This window comes from Mobula hypostoma, chromosome 6, assembly GCF_963921235.1.
Source record: "Mobula hypostoma chromosome 6, sMobHyp1.1, whole genome shotgun sequence".
Classification (NCBI taxonomy): Eukaryota; Metazoa; Chordata; class Chondrichthyes; order Myliobatiformes; family Myliobatidae; genus Mobula; species Mobula hypostoma.
Window position 1 is genome coordinate 46,256,746 of NC_086102.1, and position 23,545 is coordinate 46,280,290.

The window sequence follows — 23,545 nt, forward strand, 5'->3', positions numbered from 1 at the left end:
TAGAAAAATTCTTGATAAGAAAGGGAGTCAAAGATTACTGGAGCTGGGTGAGAATGGAGGATTAAGGATACAAAGAGATAAACTGTGATCTTATTGAATGGAAGAGTAGGTTTGAAAGGGTAAATGCCATACATTTACTTAAAATCTGCATATTTGTTTACTAGATATACAATTTTTGTTGAGGAGGCAGTGAATGTGAAATCAATTTTGTTTGTTTATTGAGATACAGCAAGGAATAGTCTCTTTCTGCCCATCAAAGCACGCCACCTAGCAACCCCTCCCCCCCCGCCAATTTAATCCGAGCCTAATCACAAGACAATTTACAATGACCAATTAACCTACCAACCAGTACATCTTTGGAATGTAGGAACAAACTGGAGCACCCAGAAGAAACCCACGCAGTCACTGGAAGAACATATAAACCACTTACAGGCAGCATTGTACTAACCACTATGCTACAACCAAATTGCTCCACTTATTCAGATTAGTTCTTAACCAACTATCAAAATATGAAAAAAAAACAGCTTGGTCCTAACGAAGATTAATTAGATTTTGAACTGGCGATATCAAGAACTACAGAGGGTTTTGATGCCTATTATCAAAAAAAAATGGAAGTTGGCAGTGATCAACTAAAGATCTAAGCCCACCAATTGGCTGCAGTATTCAGTTACGTTTTCAACTTTCCTTTGCTGCAGTCAGAACTTCCTGTTTTAAAATGGCAGCAGTTATTTCAGTGCCCAAGACGAGCAGGGTGTGGACCTGCTGCAATTTGTCTGCCACTGCAACAGGTCTCCAGGGGATACAATCTCACTAGCTCTCCATTCTGTTTTGGAGAATGTGGATAGCGGCAATCCCTTCAGTGTTTATCACCAGATTAAAAACTTGGGCCTCTGCAACTAGATCTTCGACTTCATTATCAGGAAACCACAGTCAGGGCAGATCAGAAATAACATCTCCCTGCTTTCAGTCAACCCAGGTGCACTTCAAGGATATATTCTTAGCCCACTGCTAATAGTAACTCAAAGTACTTTTATGGAGAGAGTGAAACACCTCATGTTTCAAATTAATAGTTTTCATTTGAACCTTTCATCAAGATCATCGACGTGAAACTATAATAATTTCACATTCCATGGGTGCTGCCTGATCTACTGAATTTTCATTTGAGATTTCCAGCATATTCAGTATGTTTTTTGTTCATTTGCCATGCCTGGTATTATAAAGGGTTGTACCTGCTATCTACTCTATCTGCTGTCCATAGAGAAATTAATGTTTTTACTTATTACTGTAATGAATATTTCATGGGGGTGAGTGGAATTAGAGCAAATATCTTTGAAGTGGGGTTCATCGTAATCATTAGTTTGCAGCCATTGATATAAAGTCAATGCGAGCATTGATTTAAAATGACTTGAGGGGGCACCCAAGATCCTATTAGACAAGTGACATTGCAGCAAAATGCCTTTTAGTGAGCAATTCCCCTTCATGTACAGAAATTGCATGTTCATGTAAAGTGATCTTGTATTTCCAGATAAATATCAGGTGGGAGTACTGAAAGAACATTCATATTTAATTACTATTTACTGAGTCAACTTTTTCAGTTGCAGTTAGTGTAGCATCATAAAGAAAATGCTATCAGGAGAAGCTTGTACAAGAATTCAAATTTCAACATGTGGTATCTGTAATCAATGTATAATTACTCTTAGCAAATCAAAGTAACAAAACTGTAAAGATAAACCATAGTTCCTTTTTATTCCAACATCAAAGTATTTACCACAACTTATATACTCCTTGCCACGTTTTGTCTTTTTTTTAAAAAAAATCTTTGAAGGGTGCTTTAGTCTGCTAATTTTTAATGAAAAGTTTTATGTGCATTCTACTTTGTACTCACTATTAATACATGAACTCCAAAGTCCCAACCTTTTAGTTTTAGTTTTATGCTTATGAGCAAATTTCAAGGTCATAGTCTTTTCCTCGGAGATTTTTATTTTTTAATTGCGGTGGATCATTTACAGATTACCTAAAGGCAGCAATGGAAAAACACAGTACAGTTTATCTCTGGCAGCTTGTGTATGCTGATCAGCCAGTGACTAGAAGAAAGGAACAGCTGTTGCCTAGGCAGTAGGAACAATGTATCCTAGCAACAGATATACTTACAATGGAAACATAAGGAACATGAAGTGATCTGGGGCATGTGGCTGGTTATGGTTGAGACAGTTTAATGATGGAGGGTCATGAAGTGGGAAATGTAGAACTGAAGGAGTAGAAATGGTGAAATAAATTATAAATGCACCAAAGTTTTGAAATGTAGTTTATTTGAGAAAATTGTTTAGGTTGCTGATCTCTTCTGCTTGCTGGGAAGCCAAAAAAAGCAAGGGTTTTCTTCTTTAATTAAATAGCTTTGGTTTCAATAACGACATCAAATTTTAAAATAAAATGTTGAGTATTGAAAATTTGAAATACAATCAGACATGATGAAGCAGCAATGCTATAGCCTTGTCAGAGGGTGCTGACTGGACAATTTTCTTGTCAATCAAGTCTGGTGCTCACAGTGTTGCATGTGGCTGAGACTGATTTCATGCACCTAAGTTATAAGTAGCTGTCCTCTACTCACTGCATTTCTAAAGCAAACTTCATTGGCTTTTACTGAGAGAGATAGTATTATTTCTGTTTGTCTGCTCTTTGAACAGATTCTGTTTCCTGGGTAAATTAACTTTGTTTATGGTACAATAGACCATCTGCAGAGACTTAGACACACCAATCCGAATAAGTACACTGAAACATAAAACGATGCCAACAAATTGATCATCAGTAAGAGAGGGATGGGTTAACATCTCGGGTGTAAATATTACATCAGAAGTGTTGACATAATCTTATTTTTCAGGTGCATATTGATCAACAGGATGCCTATTTTTTTAACTAATTGAATCAATACATTGTAAACTGTAAATTAATTCTCTTATAACATAAATTATGTGTGATAATGTACAGTGCTGTAATGTACATTTATTGAAATGTATCAAAACTTTAGTTCCTCAGGTGATCTTTCATCTTGACAAGTGACATTGCCACTTGTGCTATGTCGTGAGTTTTGGAGTCTAGGAAATTAATTGACAATGGAGCTCAATGGTAGCCAGTACAGAAAGAAACAGCAATGTTACAGAATTTACATAATAAAGTAAATATAGGGTATTTGACAGAAAGTTGTTTCAATAAATCTAAAGGAACACCTTTGGGGAGGAAGAAGGGTAGATGATAGATGGTTTAAACTTGGAGTGAACAAGTTTAGTCCATATGTGGCAAAATAATTTTAACAAGTTCATAGGATCAATTCACAGAGATGAGTACAAAGGGTTATTATTACTTTTGCATCCAAACTAAGCATTTCTATATATATTTTGTAATTGTATCTGGCTGGTGTAATTTTCTTTGTTTATTAACTGTTGTCATTTTAGTTGAATACTTGGTGTTTAGGCCCAACTTCCATTCTTTGATGCAACACATACAAAATGCTGGAGGAACTCAACAGGTCTTGTAGCATTTATGGAAAGGAACAAACAGTCGATGTTTTGAGCCAATGCCCTTCATCAGTCTCAGCCTGAAACATAAACTGTTTATTCATTTCCATGGGTGCTTCCTGACCTGCTGTGTTCCTCCAACATTTTGTGTGTGTGTTGCTTTGGATTTCCATCATCTGCAGAGTCGCTTATGCCCACTCTTTGCTGCTTTTTTGTGTAAATTCTTTTTGTGCAGTCACATATGGCAAATAAATTTTATAATACAGGATATCAACTAATTTTTGAATCATAAGAATTGAACAGAAGTATATCCAGGTTGGTCAAGAAACATATAATGTGACAAGTTAAATTTTGAGGATTCCTTCTATCCCCCACCATTCCGTCTGTGTTTCCATTCTCTATGTGGAACTAAGTCCTCTCCAATGCTATAGGTTGAATACCCTTATCCAAAATTCCAAAATCTGACATTTTTTGAATGCCGACATGACATCAGAAATGGAAAATTTCACAAGGCGCAGGGAAGGTTCCTATGTGATGCATAGTTCTCTGCTCACCACAAGCAGTTCTGGGAAGTGACTTCACATATGTAATGAACAGAAGTTGATGAAAAACAGAAAAACACTGGATAAAGCAAAAAATGAAGATCTTGATAGTGTATTGAAAGAGTGGATTTATCTGTGTTGGAGTGAACATACACTGCTTAATGGTATCCTGATCATGAAACAGGCAAAACTCAAAGTTCAAAGTAAAATTTATTATTAGATTACATACATGTCAGCACATACAACCCTGAGATTCTTCTTCCTGTCGGCATACTCAGCAAATGTAAAGAATAGTAACTATAAACAGGATCAATGAAAGAGCAAGAGCATAAAAGACAACAAACTATGAAAATATAAATAACATGAACATGAAATAACATGATAGAGTCTTTAAAGTGAGATCATTGGTTGTGGGAACATCTCAACAGATGATTTTTGTTATCCTCTTTTGTTCAAGTGTGGGCACGTGACCAAGTGGTTAAGGCGTTCGTCTAGTGATCTCAAGGTCGCTAGTTCGAGCCTCAGCTGTGGCAGCATGTTTGTGCCCTTGAGCAAGGCACTTAATCACACATTGCTCTAGTATCTGTGCGAGGAGTGGTGCCCCACACAGACTTCAAATCTGCACCTTGTAAGGCATGAAAATGCCCGACGCAGGCCTCTCATGGTCTGAGTCAACATTCCCTCCCTTTGTTCAAGAACCAGATGGTTGAGGGGTAGTAACTGTTCTTGAACCTGGTAGTGTGAGTCCTGAGGCTCTTGTATCTCCTACCTAATGGTAGCAGCGAGAAAAGAGCATGGCCTGGCCTGGGTGTTGAGGATCTTTGATTATACTGTAGATGCTGCTTTCCTGCTAAAACGTTTATTGTAGATGTGCTCAATTGTTGGAAGGGCTTTACCCTTGATGTACAGGGCTGAATCCACTACCTTTTGTAGGATTTTCCATTCAAAAGCATTGGTGTTCTCATACCAGCCCGTAATACAGCCGAGTCAATACACTTGCCACTATACATCTATTGAAGTTTGACAAGGTTTTTAATGTCATGCTGAATCTCCGCAGACTCCTAAGGAAGTAGTGGTGCTATCGTGCTTTCTTTGCAGTTACATTTATTGCAGGTCCAGGCAGGTCCTCTGAGATAGTGACACACGGGAACTTAAAGTTACTGACTCTCTCGCCCTCTGATCCTCTGATGAGGACCGGCTCAGGGACTTCTGGTTTTCCTCTCCTGAAGTCTATATTCAGTTCCTTGGTATTGCTGACATTGAGTAAAAGGTTGTTATAATGACACCACTTAGCCAAATTTTCAATCTCCCTCCTGTATGCTGATTCATCACCTTTGATACGGCACCTTTTTCATGATGAATTGCAGATAATTGTGAATATTCAGCAGACTGGTTGTAGAAATTCAAGAAAAGACATGACACTAAATTTTTAAAGATTGGTGGTGATAAAACATCTGCTGATCACAAAACAGCAGAGTTCATTGAGATTGCCAAGGTATTTGATGAAGATCTAACACGCTGAGTGGCTGTGTCAGTACATATGCGAAACAAACAAGTTTAAGACAAAGACTGCTTGCACACATTGAAATCCATAACACTTCTGGTCCAAGCACTTTGAATAAGGGGTATTCAATTCTGTATTAAATCTATGAATGGTGAGCAGATTATTAGTAAGTAAGTGCTGCCCAGTAGTAATACTGATGACATCTTACTATATCAGTAAATAGGTTAAATTTGTATATAAAAAAACTTTGGCAATTTTTCATATTCTGTTTGAAGCAAGTATTATAAATGTGCTGTAAAGATCGTTCTGGAAAACAATTCTTCAATAGTATTACTGAATGTTTCTAAAGACATTGACTTTTTAAAGTTCCCACTATATATAGCTGTTTCTTGATAATCGTGTAGTACAATTGAATTGACTGAAGACTGGAAGGGAGAAAAAAATCATTTTCTTGGTGCTCCAGGTAGAAGATAGTTATAAACATTTCAGACTTTCATGGGTGTTTGCTGAGATCCTTAATCATTCAGCATGCAGATTTTCATTGCATTATTTTAGTTATCCACGACCATTCATGTCAGGATATGAGATGATTGAACTGCATTAAAAGATGATTGGATGTTGAATCACATGTCTAATTGACCACGAAGCTATCATATACATTGGTAAGATGTGCTGCTGCAAGAGTGATGTGTGAGGTTAATGGTTTGTAAAACATGAAATTGTGGTAGTGAAGTCTAATTGTGTTTTACTTTATGACAGCCATGAGTGTGCATAACCATCAGGGAAACTGTACAGTTCACAATCAGTATGATTACAATTTTCCTAGCCGGATATTGCGATGAAAAACCTATCATCACAAACTTAAGACTCTGATGGAATTTTAAATTTAAATTTAACATTGAGTTAATCTTTATAAGAGTTAGGAATATTCATGTTCAGATGTACAATGCCTCCATTATCTTAGGTAGAACAATGGTAAAGGAAACATAGACTTATTGTACATAAATTGATGAATATAACCTGCTTTCCTGTCAAGTGTTTTCCATCTCCATCTCCCACAAATGTGCATATGTTGAGAGGAACTAGGAGGAAAAATGTATTTCAAAGAGAATAGTAAGGCACCTTTCATTATGCTGCTGTGCCCTTGAGTTAGGGAATGGAATGATAACCCGGGTTCCCGTCCTATTGCTGCTCAGCCACACTGAAAGCAACATGTGCTTGTATGTAACAATAGGGAAAGGTAGGACTGGATTCAGCTACAATATTGTTAATAAAGAAGTTTGCTGTTGAAATTAGTAATTTATAGATACACATTAAGGAACTTGGCTGTGAGGACCTATGAAGCAGAATGTTTTTGATGAAGAGCATCAAACATGGAGGTGGAGGTTAATCATCACGTCAGATGATAGGTGTTTTTTTGGATAAGTATTAGTATTGAAAGTTCTTATTGTTTCTTATATATTTACAGGTCTGGCTGGAAAGATTTTGAGTACCATTGAAGAGATGGGATTTAATTACAGTGCACTTCAAATGGTAAGTTGAATAATATATAATGAAAATATTCACTAGAAATTACAGAGCTCATAAAATATGTGCTAAAGTAATACTGTGCTTCTTTATCCTTGTGTTAGTGTGTGATATATTTTTGTATCTAATGCTCAAATATGTTTGGAGGTTCTAGCCTCATTTTTCCCTTCAGTGCTCAAAAGAAAAGAAATCAAGTGAAGTTATTGCAAGAAATTTTACATATCTTCCACATCTGTGAAACTGCCCAATGTCATTCTTGTGCCTTTTTAAAAGGAATTGAGTATTGAATTTTACCACTGTTAAAGCCTTCACATCTTGAGCACTTTAAAGAAGAATGGCAACATAGATATGGGAATAGATGCCCTGTTTTATTGCAGACACAGCTATCTTGGAAAAAAGTAATGCAGCAGAGATATCCCGAACAACAGGGGATCTATGTAGACCCTATGGGCCTAAGATAAAGCATATATCCAATTGAGTTTAGAGTGATGCTTTGAGGAATTATTCCAGTGCCAAAGCAAACTTGTTGGAGTGTTCATCTTTCACCCCACTTTTACCTCATTCTACAGTCTTTCTCAGAGCAGCTGTGCACTTTTGCCTTTCTTATTTCAGGTATAGGATAAATATCACTTTGCTTGATTTTAGCCAATTAAATCTTCCACAACTAGGCACATAATGATTTTAAAAAAAGATACAGTGCTAAAGTCAATAATAAAATAGAAAATGAATGAAATCAAGTAAGGCACCATCTATAGATGGAGATAAAGAATTAACTTGTCAAGACCTGTCTGAACTGAGTGTTTTATTCCAGAATGGTTAGGCATTAATCGGATCTGTGGTAATGACTGTATCTAAAGCAAATGAAGCCTGATATTTTACAGGGGCTTAATGGTACCCAACAGAAAGTAGTCTGATTCATGTAAGTCAGCAGTTCTTAGATCAGAGATATAATCTTGACTGAATTCACCTGCCATCAGTCCTGAACACTTGACCTGACTCAAACTTAGACTGTGTATCAAGAGTGGACCTTCTGAAATTCTGTCCTCTTCTTTTTCAAGCTAAATATGCTCTGTGATTTCAAACCCCAGGCAGAATTGTTTTATAGTATTCTTTCATGGAATCCTCTTTTGCTTTCTTAATCAAGTGAAGGTTGTGGAACATTGGTTGGTCCATTCATGGCTTAACGTGAGTTACTGTTTCTACTGAGCCATGGTCAATGACATTTATGAGTCATTGATTAATTCATCACCATTCTAGAATGTCCACGGATGGATTATACGTAAGCAAAGATCATTAGATCCAATAAGTGAATTTACCTGTTGTCTGTAAAGGTGGTAAAAGCAGAAGAAATTATTGCATTTGAAATGTACCTGCAAAAACATGTAAACTGCATGGGTATAGATCGAGAACCAGGTAAGTAGCATACCAAGGTTCTCCTATATAGGGGTAAACTAAGTTGTTCGATATTTGGCAGGCTTAGAAGTACTGTTTGGAAGATGCAGACCAGATAAACATGTATGGAAAATAGGCAATAATCAAATGCACAAATACAATTACATAATCATTACATGGTTTTGGTCCAATTTGGATGCATTAAAATATGTTTGGCCTGTTTATTTGCTTTATCTTACTTTCATTATTTATGCATAAGAGCCCCATGAGAAAACCAAAGATAGAGAGATGGTTTTAAAAGAAAGGCACTGTCGTGCTATGGGGTTTCAACATTTGTTGGACATTGGTTGTTGGTGGGGTGGGTGGGAGTGAGTAATGCATATTGAGGCTTTTCATTATGATAATGAAATCTTTCATAGGTTGCTGCCATCTAGTTGAAAAATGGCATGTGTTCTGGGCAATGAATCATTGTTGTGATTCATGGGTTTGGCAATGTAATAACTGTTGCAAACTATTTGCAACAGATTTGTCAGTGACTTTGAGGTTGCACTAATGGAAGGAATTACTGAAATTTCTCTAGTGACTGGGGTTGCACTAGTGGCAAGTAAGAACCTTGTGCAGTGTCCTTGGGACTTTTTTTTCTCAATCCAGACTTGAGCCTTTGAGATGGTGCAAAGGTGTTACAAGATAATAGATTTGAGTTCTCACTGAACCACTGACAACTTTTAACAATGCATTGCATTTGGCGTATTGTTCAAGTTAGGATCTGCTAACTGGTAATTTTAGGATCATTCCCCTGGAAAATGTGTGGAAGTAAAGCCATTACATGTCATGTGGAAATGGTGGTAATTAATGGAGATTTTTATTGCTGAGCACTTATCACTGGATTGTAAACTGTGCTTAAACTTTCAAATTAACATACTGATGAGATTTTTGTTTGCAATAAGATGTGAATCTTTACTATTTACGTATGGAACTCGGGGAGTGAGAACTCGAGTGAATCCCAGAACAAAAAGAAAACAACAGTTTCATAATAGATTAAAAAGTGTCTTTGTTGATATCTGCTGCCATAGTTTTAGACTTTCTCCTCTTGCTGCAGTTAGGTTATGCTGAATGTGTATCTGGTCAGATCACTCGTCTGAGTGCTACTGGTACTATGTAACCCAGCACTACCTGTCGCATGGTCGGGTGGTTGGCGACTAAACCGGCTCCCCCACCAGGCTTGCCTGGTGAGGAGGGTGGCTAGACACCCTGCAGGACAAAAAACAAGACCTGTCAAAGGGTGGATGAACCCTCTTGTAGGGTCAATGGCCATCTAGCAAACACGTGCCATGAAGCGTGGAAAGAGCATTCCTTGCATCAAAGCTTGCTCTGGCCTTTCACCCAGCCAGAGAGAGAGAGAGAGAGAGAGAGTGATGCTGATTGTGTTAAAACCTCTCTCAAGAGTACCAAAGCAATAATGTAATATTGAGGCTTTATAAAGCACTGATGAGGCCTCACTTACAGTATTGTGAGCAGTTTTGGTCCCCTTATCTTAGAAAGGATGTGCTGAAACTGGAGAGGGTTCAAAGGAGGTTCATGAAAATGATTCCAGAATTGAATGGCATGTCATATGAAGAGCATTTGATGGCTCTGGGCTTGTACTCACTGGAATTCAGTGATGGGTGACCTCATTGAAACCTATCGAATGGTGAAAGGCCTTGATAGAGTGGATATGGAGAGGATGCTTCCTATGGTGAAAGAGTCTAAGACCAGAGGACACTGCCTCAGAATTGAGGGGCATCCTTTCAAGACGGAGACAACTTGAAAGTTAATGCCGCTTATCTTTAAGGATTTTTTTCTTGATTGTAATGCTTTATTTGCATTTTTGGAGACTGCCCATTGTCTGTGATTCTTGGGATCCTGTTTTACTCTATGTACTATAAACGTAGACTGTCACTCTTACTGGTATGATTGTATCGCTAATATTGTTAATTTAAACCATATGTACTGATTGTATTGGTCACTTTTGTAATGGCACTCTGTACTGGCCTATTTTCACCTTTATAATTTCCTAACCTTCAAGTTTGCTCAAACTTGGTCTCAGACAAAAATGACAACTGTACACTTCCCTCCATAGATGCTACCTGACCTGCTGAGTTCCTCCAGCATTTTGTGTGTTAAAGATTTACAGCATCTGCAGTCTCTCTTGTGATTTTGTCAAAACTTGGAGTGATTCTCCCTATCTCATCTATGTTCAGAAATGTGTTATCTCTATTTCCAGACTTAATCATTCTCTCTTACCATCTTGCACAACTCAAAACTTCTGATGTTCACATAATTATGTATTAACGGTTTGATCATTAAAGCACTGCATTCTGTAGTATAGATCTTGTCCAAAGATGTGTAGTGTACTTTCTTCAGGTTATTTAGATCGACAGGTAACAGGCTATAAACCCATGTGGTTATTTATGTGTACAAATAGTGATAACAGATAACAGGCTGTAAACCCATGTGGTTATTTATGTATACAAATAGTGATAACAGAAGTCTTAAATAACCTACTTGCCTTCTCATTTTTTTCTGGAAATGATCTGTTTACTTGTGGTCTCTTTCAGAGACAGTATTTATTTTTGGTTATTATTTGCAGAAGATTATCTCACTATGATTACAAATAGATTACCATTTCACTAGATAAGGTTAACCTGACACACTAATGGCATGTTTGATTTTGCTTATTTCCAACATTACCATTAGATTGCCCTGCATTATTAGGAAACTTTTGGTCTAAGCTAACATTACAGATGATCCTTGATTTACAAACAATCAATTTAAAAATTTTTACTATAATGTTCATTTTAGGTTCCATGCCTTGGTTTGCTTTTTAGGGTAAATGCCTTGGTTTGAGTTTTTTTTGTTATAATACTTTTTCAACCTTTTGGAGCCGGACAAGATTAGTTTCAAATGCATTGAAATGTTTGCAAAGTTCATGTATTTCTGTTCTACCTGTATTGCTCTGTGAGAGTGTTGAAATAACTGGGCTGCTCTGGGATGGTCATATTAACACAATGTAGTCAGTCAAACTAATACTATTGAAGGTGTAGTAAGTCTTGGTGTAGGGGGCTCATTTCACACTGAGATATATTGCTGCTTGATTTTGGCATTGGCATTGCCACTGGTGGAGAATATTTACTCAGTTTATTAAAACTGGCGGGATTACCCAGTAGTTATTGGGCACCAGTGGATAGGTAAGTGAAGCATCATAATTCATCTGCGGGCACTGAGACCATTCCGAGATCCTTTGCTATTGTCTTTGAGTTCTCTTGGAAGCATTAAATATCTGTAGGTCACCAGTACAACTAATGTCAATGTGACATCCTTATTGCTTCCAGCAAGTTTGCTTTAAATTTGGAGATAGAAAGATATGGTCAGTAGTTCTACTTAGTAGGAACCCATTAATAATAATGAACAAGCATTAGCCTTCAACCTCTGTCCCATATTGACACTCTAAGAGCTTCCAGTCTACCTTTAGTGATATTATAAGTAGTAAATGGCAATTGAAATTACACGTGCAGCTGTGTCAATAAGATTGCTATCCATTAGGTTGACAGACTGCAGCCACTTGATATAATGGATTCCACTTGACATAATCGGCCCTTGAAACTAACCACAGTATTGACTTGGACCACATTTGAAGCAATACAACAATTGAATTAGACCCCTATAGAATATAGAGGTACAACAGAGGAAATCTTGAATGTCATAAGTAAATGTACGTACAGTATATTTCCGATGTTTGTTGTGCTATAAGACAGAATACAACATTAGTTTGATTGTTTTATGACACCGGAAAAAGTGAATCTGCATACCAGTATAAAACTATACCATCTCTGACCTCTTCTTTGTATCCTTCTCACTCTCACCCTCCTTTCCTTCCACAAATACTTTTTCTGCACCCCAGAATAAAGTTATCCTCAAAACACTTGCAACAATAATTTCAAATTTTCAACACTGGGTATTTGTTTAATATTTTTAAAGTTTAATGATTTGCCTCTTAGTTTGATGCCATGGTCTGAAACAAAACTAATACTCTATTGATGCCCCTGACATGGATCTCATTTCAACTTTAAGTCAAAGGGATATTGTCTTAAAAATTAATAGCAGTAAGCAGGTTTAACCATTTATCACTACATCTTTTGGAACCAAATTAAATGTTGGGCTCTGCATTCCTGTGCTAAAAATGGATTCTATTGCAGAATCATCTTGGGCTGAAAGAACAATTCTTGGCTTCTCTTATCTGCTAGAAGCATCTTGCATCCCTCTCCTCCCACACTGTTTTTTAAAAAAAAACTAGCATCAAGTACTTTGTCACTAACATTGAGTTCAGCAGTTCAATTATGAATGCTGCTTTTCTTCCTTTCCCAAGAACTCTAAGGCAAACTTCTTCAGAATCCTCTCTTCCCTAATCTTTGGATATTTTATCTCCTGTTTTTCCCCATTTTTTAAAAATCTTCCTGTCCAGGAGTCCTAACTCCTATAGTTTAGTGTATTCTCAAGTTGTCGTATATTAACTGTTATTGTTAATTGTCCCATCCTCCCACCCTCAGAATCTCCTATATTTTGCTTTGTAAAAAGGTAGAAGCTTGTCTACATCATAGCAGGCTGTTGTCCAGAGGGTTTGAATATATCATAACCCTCTTTTTCTGAAAACCATGTTTGAAGCTTTTCATTAGGGAAATGGCTCAGAAAATCACAAATTGATCGTGATTCTTGATAATACTAATCTATTCTCTTGTTCATTTTAACTTACCACCATTTATGTGGTTGACCACTCCATCATCGTCTGTTACTCCTTTTTGGTAGGGACCCTACTACCTAGATTCTAACTTTATCTGTCTAGTTGGAGTCTGAGAATTGGCTACAATGGCTTTTCCCCAAGTCTGCATTATTAACCCTGGTATTATCAATAATATTTCTTAGTACTCACTGTTTACTATCTAAACTTGCTCTTTGTCAGCAAACAACAGGAATACTGCAGATGCTGGAAATTCAAGCAACATACATCAAAGTTGCTGGTGAACGCAGCAGGCCAAGCAGCATCTATAGGAAGAGGCGCAGTCGACGTTTCAGGCCGAGACCCTTCGTCAGGACTAACTGAAGGAAGAGTGAGTAAGGGATTTGAAAGCTGGAGGGGGAGGGGGAGATGCAAAATGATAGGAGAAGACAGGAGGGGGAGGGATAGAGCCGAGAGCTGGACAGGTGATAGGCAAAAGGGGATACGAGAGGATCATGGGACAGGAGGTCCGGGAAGAAAGACAAGGGGGCGGGGGGTGACCCAGAGGATGGGCAAGAGGTATATTCAGAGGGACAGAGGGAGAAAAAGGAGAGTGAGAGAAAGAATGTGTGCATAAAAATGAGTAACAGATGGGGTACGAGGGGGAGGTGGGGCCTTAGCGGAAGTTAGAGAAGTCAATGTTCATGCCATCAGGTTGGAGGCTACCCAGACGGAATATAAGGTGTTGTTCCTCCAACCTGAGTGTGGCTTCATCTTTACAGTAGAGGAGGCCGTGGATAGACATGTCAGAATGGGAATGGGATGTGGAATTAAAATGTGTGGCCACTGGGAGATCCTGCTTTCTCTGGCGGACAGAGCGTAGATGTTCAGCAAAGCGGTCTCCCAGTCTGCGTCGGGTCTCACCAATATATAAAAGGCCACATCGGGAGCACCGGACGCAGTATATCACCCCAGTCGACTCACAGGTGAAGTGATGCCTCACCTGGAAGGACTGTTTGGGGCCCTGAATGGTGGTAAGGGAGGAAGTGTAAGGGCATGTGTAGCACTTGTTCCGCTTACACGGATAAGTGCCAGGAGGGAGATCAGTGGGGAGGGATGGGGGGGACGAATGGACAAGGGAGTTGTGTAGGGAGCGATCCCTGCGGAATGCAGAGAGGGGGGGGGAGGGAAAGATGTGCTTAGTAAGGAGGCCACACATTTTAATTCCACATCCCATTCCCATTCTGACATGTCTATCCACGGCCTCCTCTACTGTAAAGATGAAGCCATACTCAGGTTGGAGGAACAACACCTTATATTCCGTCTGGGTAGCCTCCAACCTGATGGCATGAACATTGACTTCTCTAACTTCCGCTAAGGCCCCACCTCCCCCTCGTACCCCATCTGTTACTCATTTTTATGCACACATTCTTTCTCTCACTCTCCTTTTTCTCCCTCTGTCCCTCTGAATATACCTCTTGCCCATCCTCTGGGTCACCCCCCCCCTTGTCTTTCTTCCCGGACCTCCTGTCCCATGATCCTCTCGTATCCCCTTTTGCCTATCACCTGTCCAGCTCTCGGCTCTATCCCTCCCCCTCCTGTCTTCTCCTATCATTTTGCATCTCCCCCTCCCCCTCCAACTTTCAAATCCCTTACTCACTCTTCCTTCAGTTAGTCCTGACGAAGGGTCTCGGCCTGAAACGTCGACTGCGCCTCTTCCTATAGATGCTGCTTGGCCTGCTGCGTTCACCAGCAACTTTGATGTATGTTCTTTGTCAGCAAACCTGTTTTCACATTTATAGTATGTTCATGATCCATAGTGATCTAAGTCATTTACCCCTCCCTTGACCCTCCACACACATTTAAATTGTCAACTGCTCATCCATTATGTCTGGTGAACCTCAGCTCCATATTCTCATTTTCCATTGATAAACATGGAAGTAAAATGTTACCAAGTTTCAGGAAATTTAACTAGTCCATTTGAAAGCTCCAAACTTTGAACCACATATCTGTGACATCCATAAGACCACTAACTTCCATCTCCTAAACACTACCAATTCAACCCCTTTAGCTTCTCTGGTGTTGAAACTTTGATCAATGCCTCTTTCACCTCTGATCTTTGCTATTCCAGTATAATTGTGCCTTTATAAATTGAAGGTAATCCAAAACCTTGCTGCTTATGACTGCACTCATAGAGTTAAGAATCAAAGGGACCTACAACACAAAAACAGGCTCTTTTACCCATCTAGTCTATGCCAGCCTGGTCTTCTACCTAGTCCTATCTACCTGCATCCAGACCATAGCCCTCCATACCTCTCTCATTCAGTTACCATACAAACCTGTTGTGTCAAGACCCTTTCAATCATTGCACTAACTAGCCTACTTAATCTCTTGATTAAACAAAAATTCAGTTTTAAAATGACTACACACAAAATGCTGGAGGAACTCAGCAAGCCAGGCAGCATCTATGAGGGGAAAAAAAAGTACAGTTGTCCCTTCAAAATCCTGAGTTGAAAAATGTTAGATTGAATTTAATGCAGATAAGTGTCAGGACACACCACAAATTAACAGTGCATTGATGATGTCTCCTCGTATGGTGACGAAATGTTTGCAGATTAATTGCAAAGGTCAGAGAACAATCAACCACCCGAGCTACATATTTTCTGAATTTTTTCCATTGAGTGTGGGTGAGGCTTGAACTAGAGGTCTTGGGTTAAGGTGAAAGCGAAATATTTAAGGGAAACTTGAGGGAAACTTCTTCACACAGAGGGTGTGTGAGTGTGGAATGAGCAGCCAGTGGAAGTTGCAGGGAGGGGGATGTGGGTTTGATTTCAACATCTAAGAGAAGTTTGAATAAGTATATGGATGGAGGGGTCGGAGTATATGGAGGGCTATGGTCCATGTGCGGGTTGAAGGGACGAGGTAGAATAACGGTTTGACACAGACTAAATATGCCAAAGGGCTTGGTTTCTGTGCTATAGTGCTCTGTGACTCTTATCTACCCTGTCGTACCCCTTAAGGCCATGTCAATTAGGAGTAAAGAGAATCCCAAGAATATTTAATGGTCCCTGTTAGCCCTCTCATTCCTTGTTGGCAAGTTCTTTCTTGCTTCCTTGATATTCCTAAAGGGCCTTGTCTGATTTCAGCTCTTAAACCTCACATACTTACTTTATTATTTTTGACTAAACTTGTAAGATCTCTCATAATCCTAGGTTCCTGACCTTTACCATCCTTTTCATTTATCATCAGGAACATGTTGATCCTGAACTCGAACCAGCTGCTCCTTAAAAACTCCATGTCAGGTGTAGACTTTATACCCCCAAACAACCCTCAATCTACATTCCCTAGGTCCTGTCTAATAGTGTTGTCATTAGCCTTCCCCTAATTTAGAACTTCCAAGTGAGGGCCAGTCTTATCCACAACTATCAGAACACATATAGAATTTCGATCACAGTACTTAAAATGCTCCCCCACTGAAACTTGGATCACCTGGCCAGTCTCATTCTCTAATGCAAAGTCTGGTATGAACCTTTCCCTGGTTGGACTATCCATTTGTTATTTCAAGAAACCCTTCTGGGTGCACTTAACAAATTCTGATACCCAGGCAAACAGAATCCTGGTTAATAATAAGATTGAACTTGCCCTCTACAGTTGTTTTTGCATTTTTCTATGATTTGCTTGCACATCTATCCTTCTAGCTCCTGCTAGCCCATCAGCAGGAAGTGCACCTAGTTATTCCTGAGTCGTACTTGTATGACCTTGCTGAATGAGCCTTCCGTAATGTGTTCTACATTCAACTGTTAAATTCTCTCTGACACATTGTTCTATACAACAGTCTCTAATTCATTCTATGTACTTGTCCTGAAAGTTGCTTCTTAATTTACCCACTCTATATGAAGATTGAAGCTGCCCATAGATATTGCATTACCTTACAATCTTGAATTATTTCTTATTTACTAGTCAAGCAAGCTACAGTGAACTCTGCTTAATTGGTCCATTGGTAAATCAGGGCAGTCATTTATTAAGAAAACTCTTAAAGATCAAAAACAAATTGAGAAAATAGCTGAGATTCCCTTTGTTTCTTTGGGACACTATGTCGCAAAATTGCGCCAAGACACTGTTGCTGAACAGTTTCTAATTCGTGTCAGCCACGTGAGCTTGTGTGGCCACTGTGCATAGAGAGAACAATTTTTAATTAGCGTCAGCTGCATGTGTTCCTGTTCAAAAAGCGGTGATTTTTGACACTGATGGTTGTGGAGAAATAAGCTTGGAGAAGCCAAAAATGGCCAGGAGTGAAAATGAAACTATTTCGCTACTTCAACAAGCTAGGCACTATGAAGAATTTGGAGGTGTCAACAGTTATCTTGGATGTTATAATGCAAATGAAGATTTGGAGGTTGCAATCATTGAAAGCATTATATGAAGGCACTAGGTGTCTGAGCTAATTTTGTTCATTTGCAGTCAAACAAAAGAACACACCGGTGTGTTGGTTGTCCATTTTATCCAATTATGACAGGAAACCTGTATGAGAGAGTTCTTAAAAAGTAGAAAAGCCATTGAACTTTGACAGTTCCACTCTCTCGACCTCGGAAATCTGGGTCCAGTGGTATGACTAGTCAGCACAAACTGAGGTGCAGTGGATAATTATGACTTCTTCTGTGCTTTATCGTGTCCTTCAATCTCCATGAAATGTTGCTGAACCACCTTCTTGGCTGTTGGATCATGCTGTTGATCTCATTCGCCCAGTCCGCCTGAGCTGACTTCTCATGTTGGGACAAGCATGTCCCTATTTCACCAGGATATGAAGCCTCCCACCCACCAGCTACGCTCACCTGCCTATTGAAGCAGTGTACTGGGGTGTGGCTGCTGTCGCATGCAAACAGCTACTTGGAGCCACAGCTGAGAGATGAGTGTCTGGAGGGACCAAAGGTGTGGAAGCTGCCCAGAATGGACACAATCTGCCCCTTCGCCAATGATGTTGCCCCTCCCTAGTCACCCCATACACGGCAGTGTACACTGGATGAATTCCTCCGTCAATCACGATTGGAACTATTGCACAGTTTTACAGTACTGTGTAGCATTGGTGGTGTTGTAATTTGTTCTGTATTTCATTTACTCAGTTAACTGTAGTTTGCCTTTTTTTTTCCAAACACACACCTTTTTAACTCTCTCCATGAAACTTAAGCTGATTGGGGCAGCCGCTTAATTCGGTCAAAATCTACTCACCCAGATGTGTCCCAATTAACTGGAATCCACTGTATATTGCTATGGTTAGAAAAGCCTATAGACCATTACTGCTGTTTCGACACTGAACTGAAGCTTCGAAGGTGCAGGACGGTTGCAGCGTGGCGTGTACGGGCCAAATTGAGGCAGCAGGGCCCGAGCCCAAGAGCAGATTGAAGTGGCAGGTGATGGGTCCAAGAGCAAGGAATGACATGTGATTTGACTGGTTTAATCACCAGGCAGAATTGGAAAGGTTGGGTACGAGCTGAATCAAGGCAGTGGGGTCTGGGCCCAAGAGCTTATCAAAGTGTCAGGGTCTGAGTCCGAGAGCGAGGAATGATCCAAAGTTTGGATGATTTAAGCACCAGGACAGGGAATAGGGGCAGAGGGAAGGGACAGGCCGGTTCAGCTCGCTGTTCTGTGGGGTTTACTTGTGTCTGCACAGAATTGAGGCTGTGGCCTGCAACTAATGGGTACTGGATTGGCTGCAGTGACAACTGACTTCGTGGCTATGGACTCAGTTTTGTGAACTTCAGTTATTTGCTTGCTTTTGTTGTTTTCACTTTTTTTTCCCCTGCACATTGGGTGTTTGATGGTCTTTTTTTTTAATGGGTTCTATTAGGTTTCTTTGTTTGGGGCGGCCTGTAAAGAGACTAATCTCAAGATTGTATATAGTATACATTGATTATAAATGTACTTTGAATTCGTTCTCCAAGTAACATAGAACCCAAATGCTATGGGAAATGAAGAGTGAATATAATTGGGAAATTGTAATATAGTTTATGAAGTAATCTGCCATATTATTAAAATTTTAGCTGGTCTCTTGGGTTTAAGAATGACCTGCTTCTACTATAGTTCAGTAGGCATTGAAATGGTTGATGAGGCCAGTATACGATGTACACTCCACCACAGTTGATGCTTCAGGGAACAGGCATGTGAGTAATTTGTTAAGTGGTGCAATCCTACTGCTGTTGATACTGGGCCTGTGTGGTTCCCTATGCAGACTACAAGATCACAGTGCCACCATGCTCTCTCTTCACTTTTGAGTGGTCATGGGTTAGGGATTCCCAAGAATTAATCGAGACATTGCACTTTTTTAAATGGAGGCTTTCCACATATCCTTGAATCTTTTCCCACCATAAAAGAATTCAGAATAGCATGTCTGCTTCAGAGTCCTATGTCAAATGTGTGAGTGATATCCTTTCCTAAGCAGCTAACCAAAGTTAACTAGAGTCTCAATGCTGAACAACACACACAAAATGCTAGAAGAGTTCAGCAGGTCAGGCAGCATCTATAGAAATGAATAAACAGTTGACGTTGTGAACCGAGACCCTTCTTCAGGTCTGGAAAAGAAGGAGGAAAATGCCAGAATAACAAGGTGGGGGAGAGGGGAAGGAGGATAGATAGAAAGTGATAGGCAAAGCTAGGTAGGTAGGAAAGGTAGAGGGCTGGAGAAGAAGGAATTTGATAGAAGTGAATCATGGGAGAAAGAGAAGAAGGAGGGGTTCCTGGGGAGGTGATGGGCAGGTGAGGAGGAGTAAGAGGCTAGAATATGAAGTAGAAGAAGGTAGGGGGAGAGGAAATAATTACTGGAAGGAAAAATTGATGTTCATGCCATCAGTTTGGAGGCTACCTAGTTGGAATATGAGGTATTGTTTTTCCAACTTGAGAGTGGCCTCATCCTGGCAAAAGACAAGGCCATGGACTGACATGTCAGATGGGGATAGGAATTAGAATTGTCGGCCATCAGGAAATTTTGCTTTTGGCAGATGGAGGGGAGGTGCTCGACAAAGCAGTCCCCTAATTTATGTTGCATCTCACCAATGTAGAGGCCACATCTTGAGCACCAGATACAATGGACAACCCAACAGATTTGTAGGTGAAGTGATACCTTACTGGAAAGACTGTTTGGTACCCTGAATGGTAGTAAGGGAGGAGGTGAATGGGCAGGTGTAGCTGCTTTCTGTTGCTTGCCAGGACGGAGATTAGTGGGGAGGGATGATTGGTAAAGGGAATCACAGGGGGAGCAATCCCTGTGGAAACCGAAGAGTGGGGTTGGGTAGAGGTAAAGATGTGTTTGGAGGTAGAATCTCATTGAAGATGGTGGATGTTATGGAGAAAGGTTTGTTGGATGCAGAGGCTAGGTGAGAACTCTATCCCTGTTAAGGCAGCGGGAACATGGATGATCGTGTATGTCTGAGAAATGGAGGAAATGCAGGTGAGGGCAACATCAATGGTGGAGGAAAGGAAATCTCATTCTTTCAAGAAGGAGGACATCTCTGATGTCCAGGAAAAGAGAGCCTCATCCTAGGAACAGATGTGGCGGAGACGAAGGAACTGAGAAAAGGGAATAGCATTTTTTCAGGAGACAGAAGCAAGAGTCAAAAAGGCCATGAGAATTGGTAGGTTTATAAAAGATGTCGGTAGACAGTTTGGCTCCAGAGGTGGAGACAGGGAAATTGAGAAAGGAGAGAGGTGTCAGAAATGACCCAAGTGAATATAAGAGCCAAGTGGAAGTCGGATACAAAGTTTGTGTAGTTGACGAGTTCAGCATAGGTGCATGAAGCAGCACCAATGCAGTCGTTAGCAATGCACATGAAGAGTCACGGAGAATTACCAGGGAAGGCTTGGAACAAGCAGGCATAGCTGGCAACCATGAAGATGCCCATGCCTAACCCTTGAGTTTGGACAAAGTGGGAGGAGCCAAAGGAGAAATTCTTGAGGATGAATGCTGAAGCTGTTTGCTTGAGACGGGACTAGCATTGCTTATTCAGCCAGCATATTTGGAAGATATTGTCGAGGGGTAATTAGTGGCATTTTTTCATTAACTTGAAGTATCTGCTATGGGCAGTCAAGCCTTGGATTTGAATTGGAGGACAGCAATACGACACCCTAGTAAACTTTAAAGTAATTATATGATAAATTGCACAAAGGACCATGGACATGAGCAGTGGTGTCTATGACTGGAAAGTACATTTGGGGTTTTCATTCTTATTGGAACAATATGCTCTGGAAACCAGCCACTTCTGAAGAAGCAGACTTTCAGATCCCCTGTGAAGACTACAACCACTTGATTTAAAAGGGACCACATTGAGTGACTCTCTCTTTTGTGGTGAGTAATACCTGTCAAAGTTGAGTCACCAGAAGATGGCGGGAAATACTGATTGTGTTTTTTTTTGTGTATAGTTAAGTGAATCTTGTGTTACATAAACTGCATCTTCACATGGGAGAGGTAATTTGAGTACATAGAAGAGAATGCACAAATGTTTGTTAAGTGGTGGAAATCAACTCTTGTTTACTTTTTTTCTTTTTCTACTACCCACAGTTCAATATGGAACGAGCCAATGCAGAGGAGTTCTTAGAAGTATACAAAGGAGTTGTTTCTGAATACAACGTAAGTAGGAAGTAGGTAAAGGCGGATGAAGAACATTTTAAAATAATCAGTGAGGGTGGGAAGAGCTTAATGCAGAACACAAAATGTACAAGTTATCTGATTTTTAACAATGAACAATGAAATGGTCTGGACAATCTAATGTAATTTGGTAATTTTTATGATGACTGCTTTCAGAAAACAAAAGTAAATAAAATGTTTGATTCTTTTTACAGCTATAATTTATTTTAAGCATCCGTTAGCTTTTACTCATAAATATTTCAGAGAATGGTTATTAATTGTCTGACCATCATGTGCATCTAAGGAATATAGATTACACCATCTTGAATCCAGCCACTCAGTAGGTTGATGAGGATTGATTTCAGTCAGGATTGCTGTTAAGGTCCATCATTTGCCTAAAGTTTGTCCGCTTGAATAAGCCAGGTCTTGTTTTCTCTTGCCTACAGTTCAACAATTCACTGTATCTATTGGACAACATTTTGTATACTTTCAAACATAAGTTATGAAAAATTACAGGGGGATCATAGCAACACTCACAACATGCTGGAGGAACTCAGCAGGTCGGGCAGCATCCGTCGAAATGATCAGTCAACGTTTCGGGCCGGAACCCTTCGTCAGGACTGTAGGAGGAAGGGGCAGAGGCCCTATAAAGAAGGTGGGGGGAGGGTGGGAAGGAGAAGGCTGGTAGGTTCCAGGTGAAAAACCAGTAAGGGAAAGATAAAGGGGTGGGGGAGGGGAAGTAGGGAGGGGATAGGCAGGAAAGGTGAGGAAGGAATCGGGGAAAACACAATGGGTAGTAGAAGGAGGCGGAACCATGAGGGAGGTAGTAGGCAGCTGGGGGAGGGGGCAGAGTGAATAGGGATAGAGGAAGGGAGGGGGAGGGACTTACCAGAAGTTGGAGAATTCTATGTTCATACCAAGGGGCTGGAGACTACCTAGACAGTATATGAGGTGTTGCTCCTCCAACCTGAGTTTAGCCTCATCCTGGCAGTAGAGGAGGCCATGTATGGACATATCCGAATGGGAATGGGAAGCAGAGTTGAAGTGGGTGGCAACCAGGAGATCCTGTCTGTTGTGGCGGACGGAGTGCAGGTGCTCGACGAAGCAGTCCCCCAATCTGTGTCGGGTTTCACCGATGTAGAGGAGGCCGCACTGGGAGCACCGGATGTAATAGATGACCCCAACAGACTCACAAGTGAAGTGTTGCCTCACCTGGAGGGACTGTTTGGGGCCCTGAATAGTGGCAAGAGAGGAGGTGTAGGGACAGGTGTAGCACTTATGCTTACATGGATAAATGCCGGGTGGGAGATCCGTGGGGAGGGACGTGTGGACCAGGGAGTCACGAAGGGAACGATCCCTGCGGAAAGCGGAGAGGGGTGGAGGGGGAAAGATGTGCTTAGTGGTGGGGTCCTGTTGAAGGTGGCGGAAGTTGCAGAGGATAATGTGCTGGATCCGGAGGCTGGTGGGGTGGTAGGTGAGGAGAAAGGAAACTCTGTCCCTGTTGTGGCGGGAGGATGGGGTGAGGGCTGAGGGGGATCATATTTAGCTAAGTACAGCTAAGGGCTGCAGATTGGCAAAAGGCTTTCAGTCCAGATAAATGTGGAGTATTGCATTTTGGAAGATCAGATTAGGGTAGAATTTTTAGATTAGATTATGAGGACACTCAGTCCTCGTTTATTGTCATTTAGAAATGCATGCATT

General features: G+C 40.3%; 1 protein-coding gene across 7 annotated transcripts in view; it reads left to right on the forward strand.

The window, feature by feature from the left end:
• nme7 (NME/NM23 family member 7) overlaps positions 1–23,545 on the forward strand; it is a 259,259-nt gene that overhangs the window by 195,148 nt on the left and 40,566 nt on the right. For all 7 annotated transcript variants that reach the window (XM_063050744.1, XM_063050742.1, XM_063050746.1 and 4 more), the window contains 2 exons: positions 7,027–7,091; positions 21,779–21,847. In XM_063050744.1, the coding sequence (XP_062906814.1) occupies positions 7,027–7,091; positions 21,779–21,847 (134 nt within the window). The remainder of the gene's footprint in view (positions 1–7,026; positions 7,092–21,778; positions 21,848–23,545) is intronic.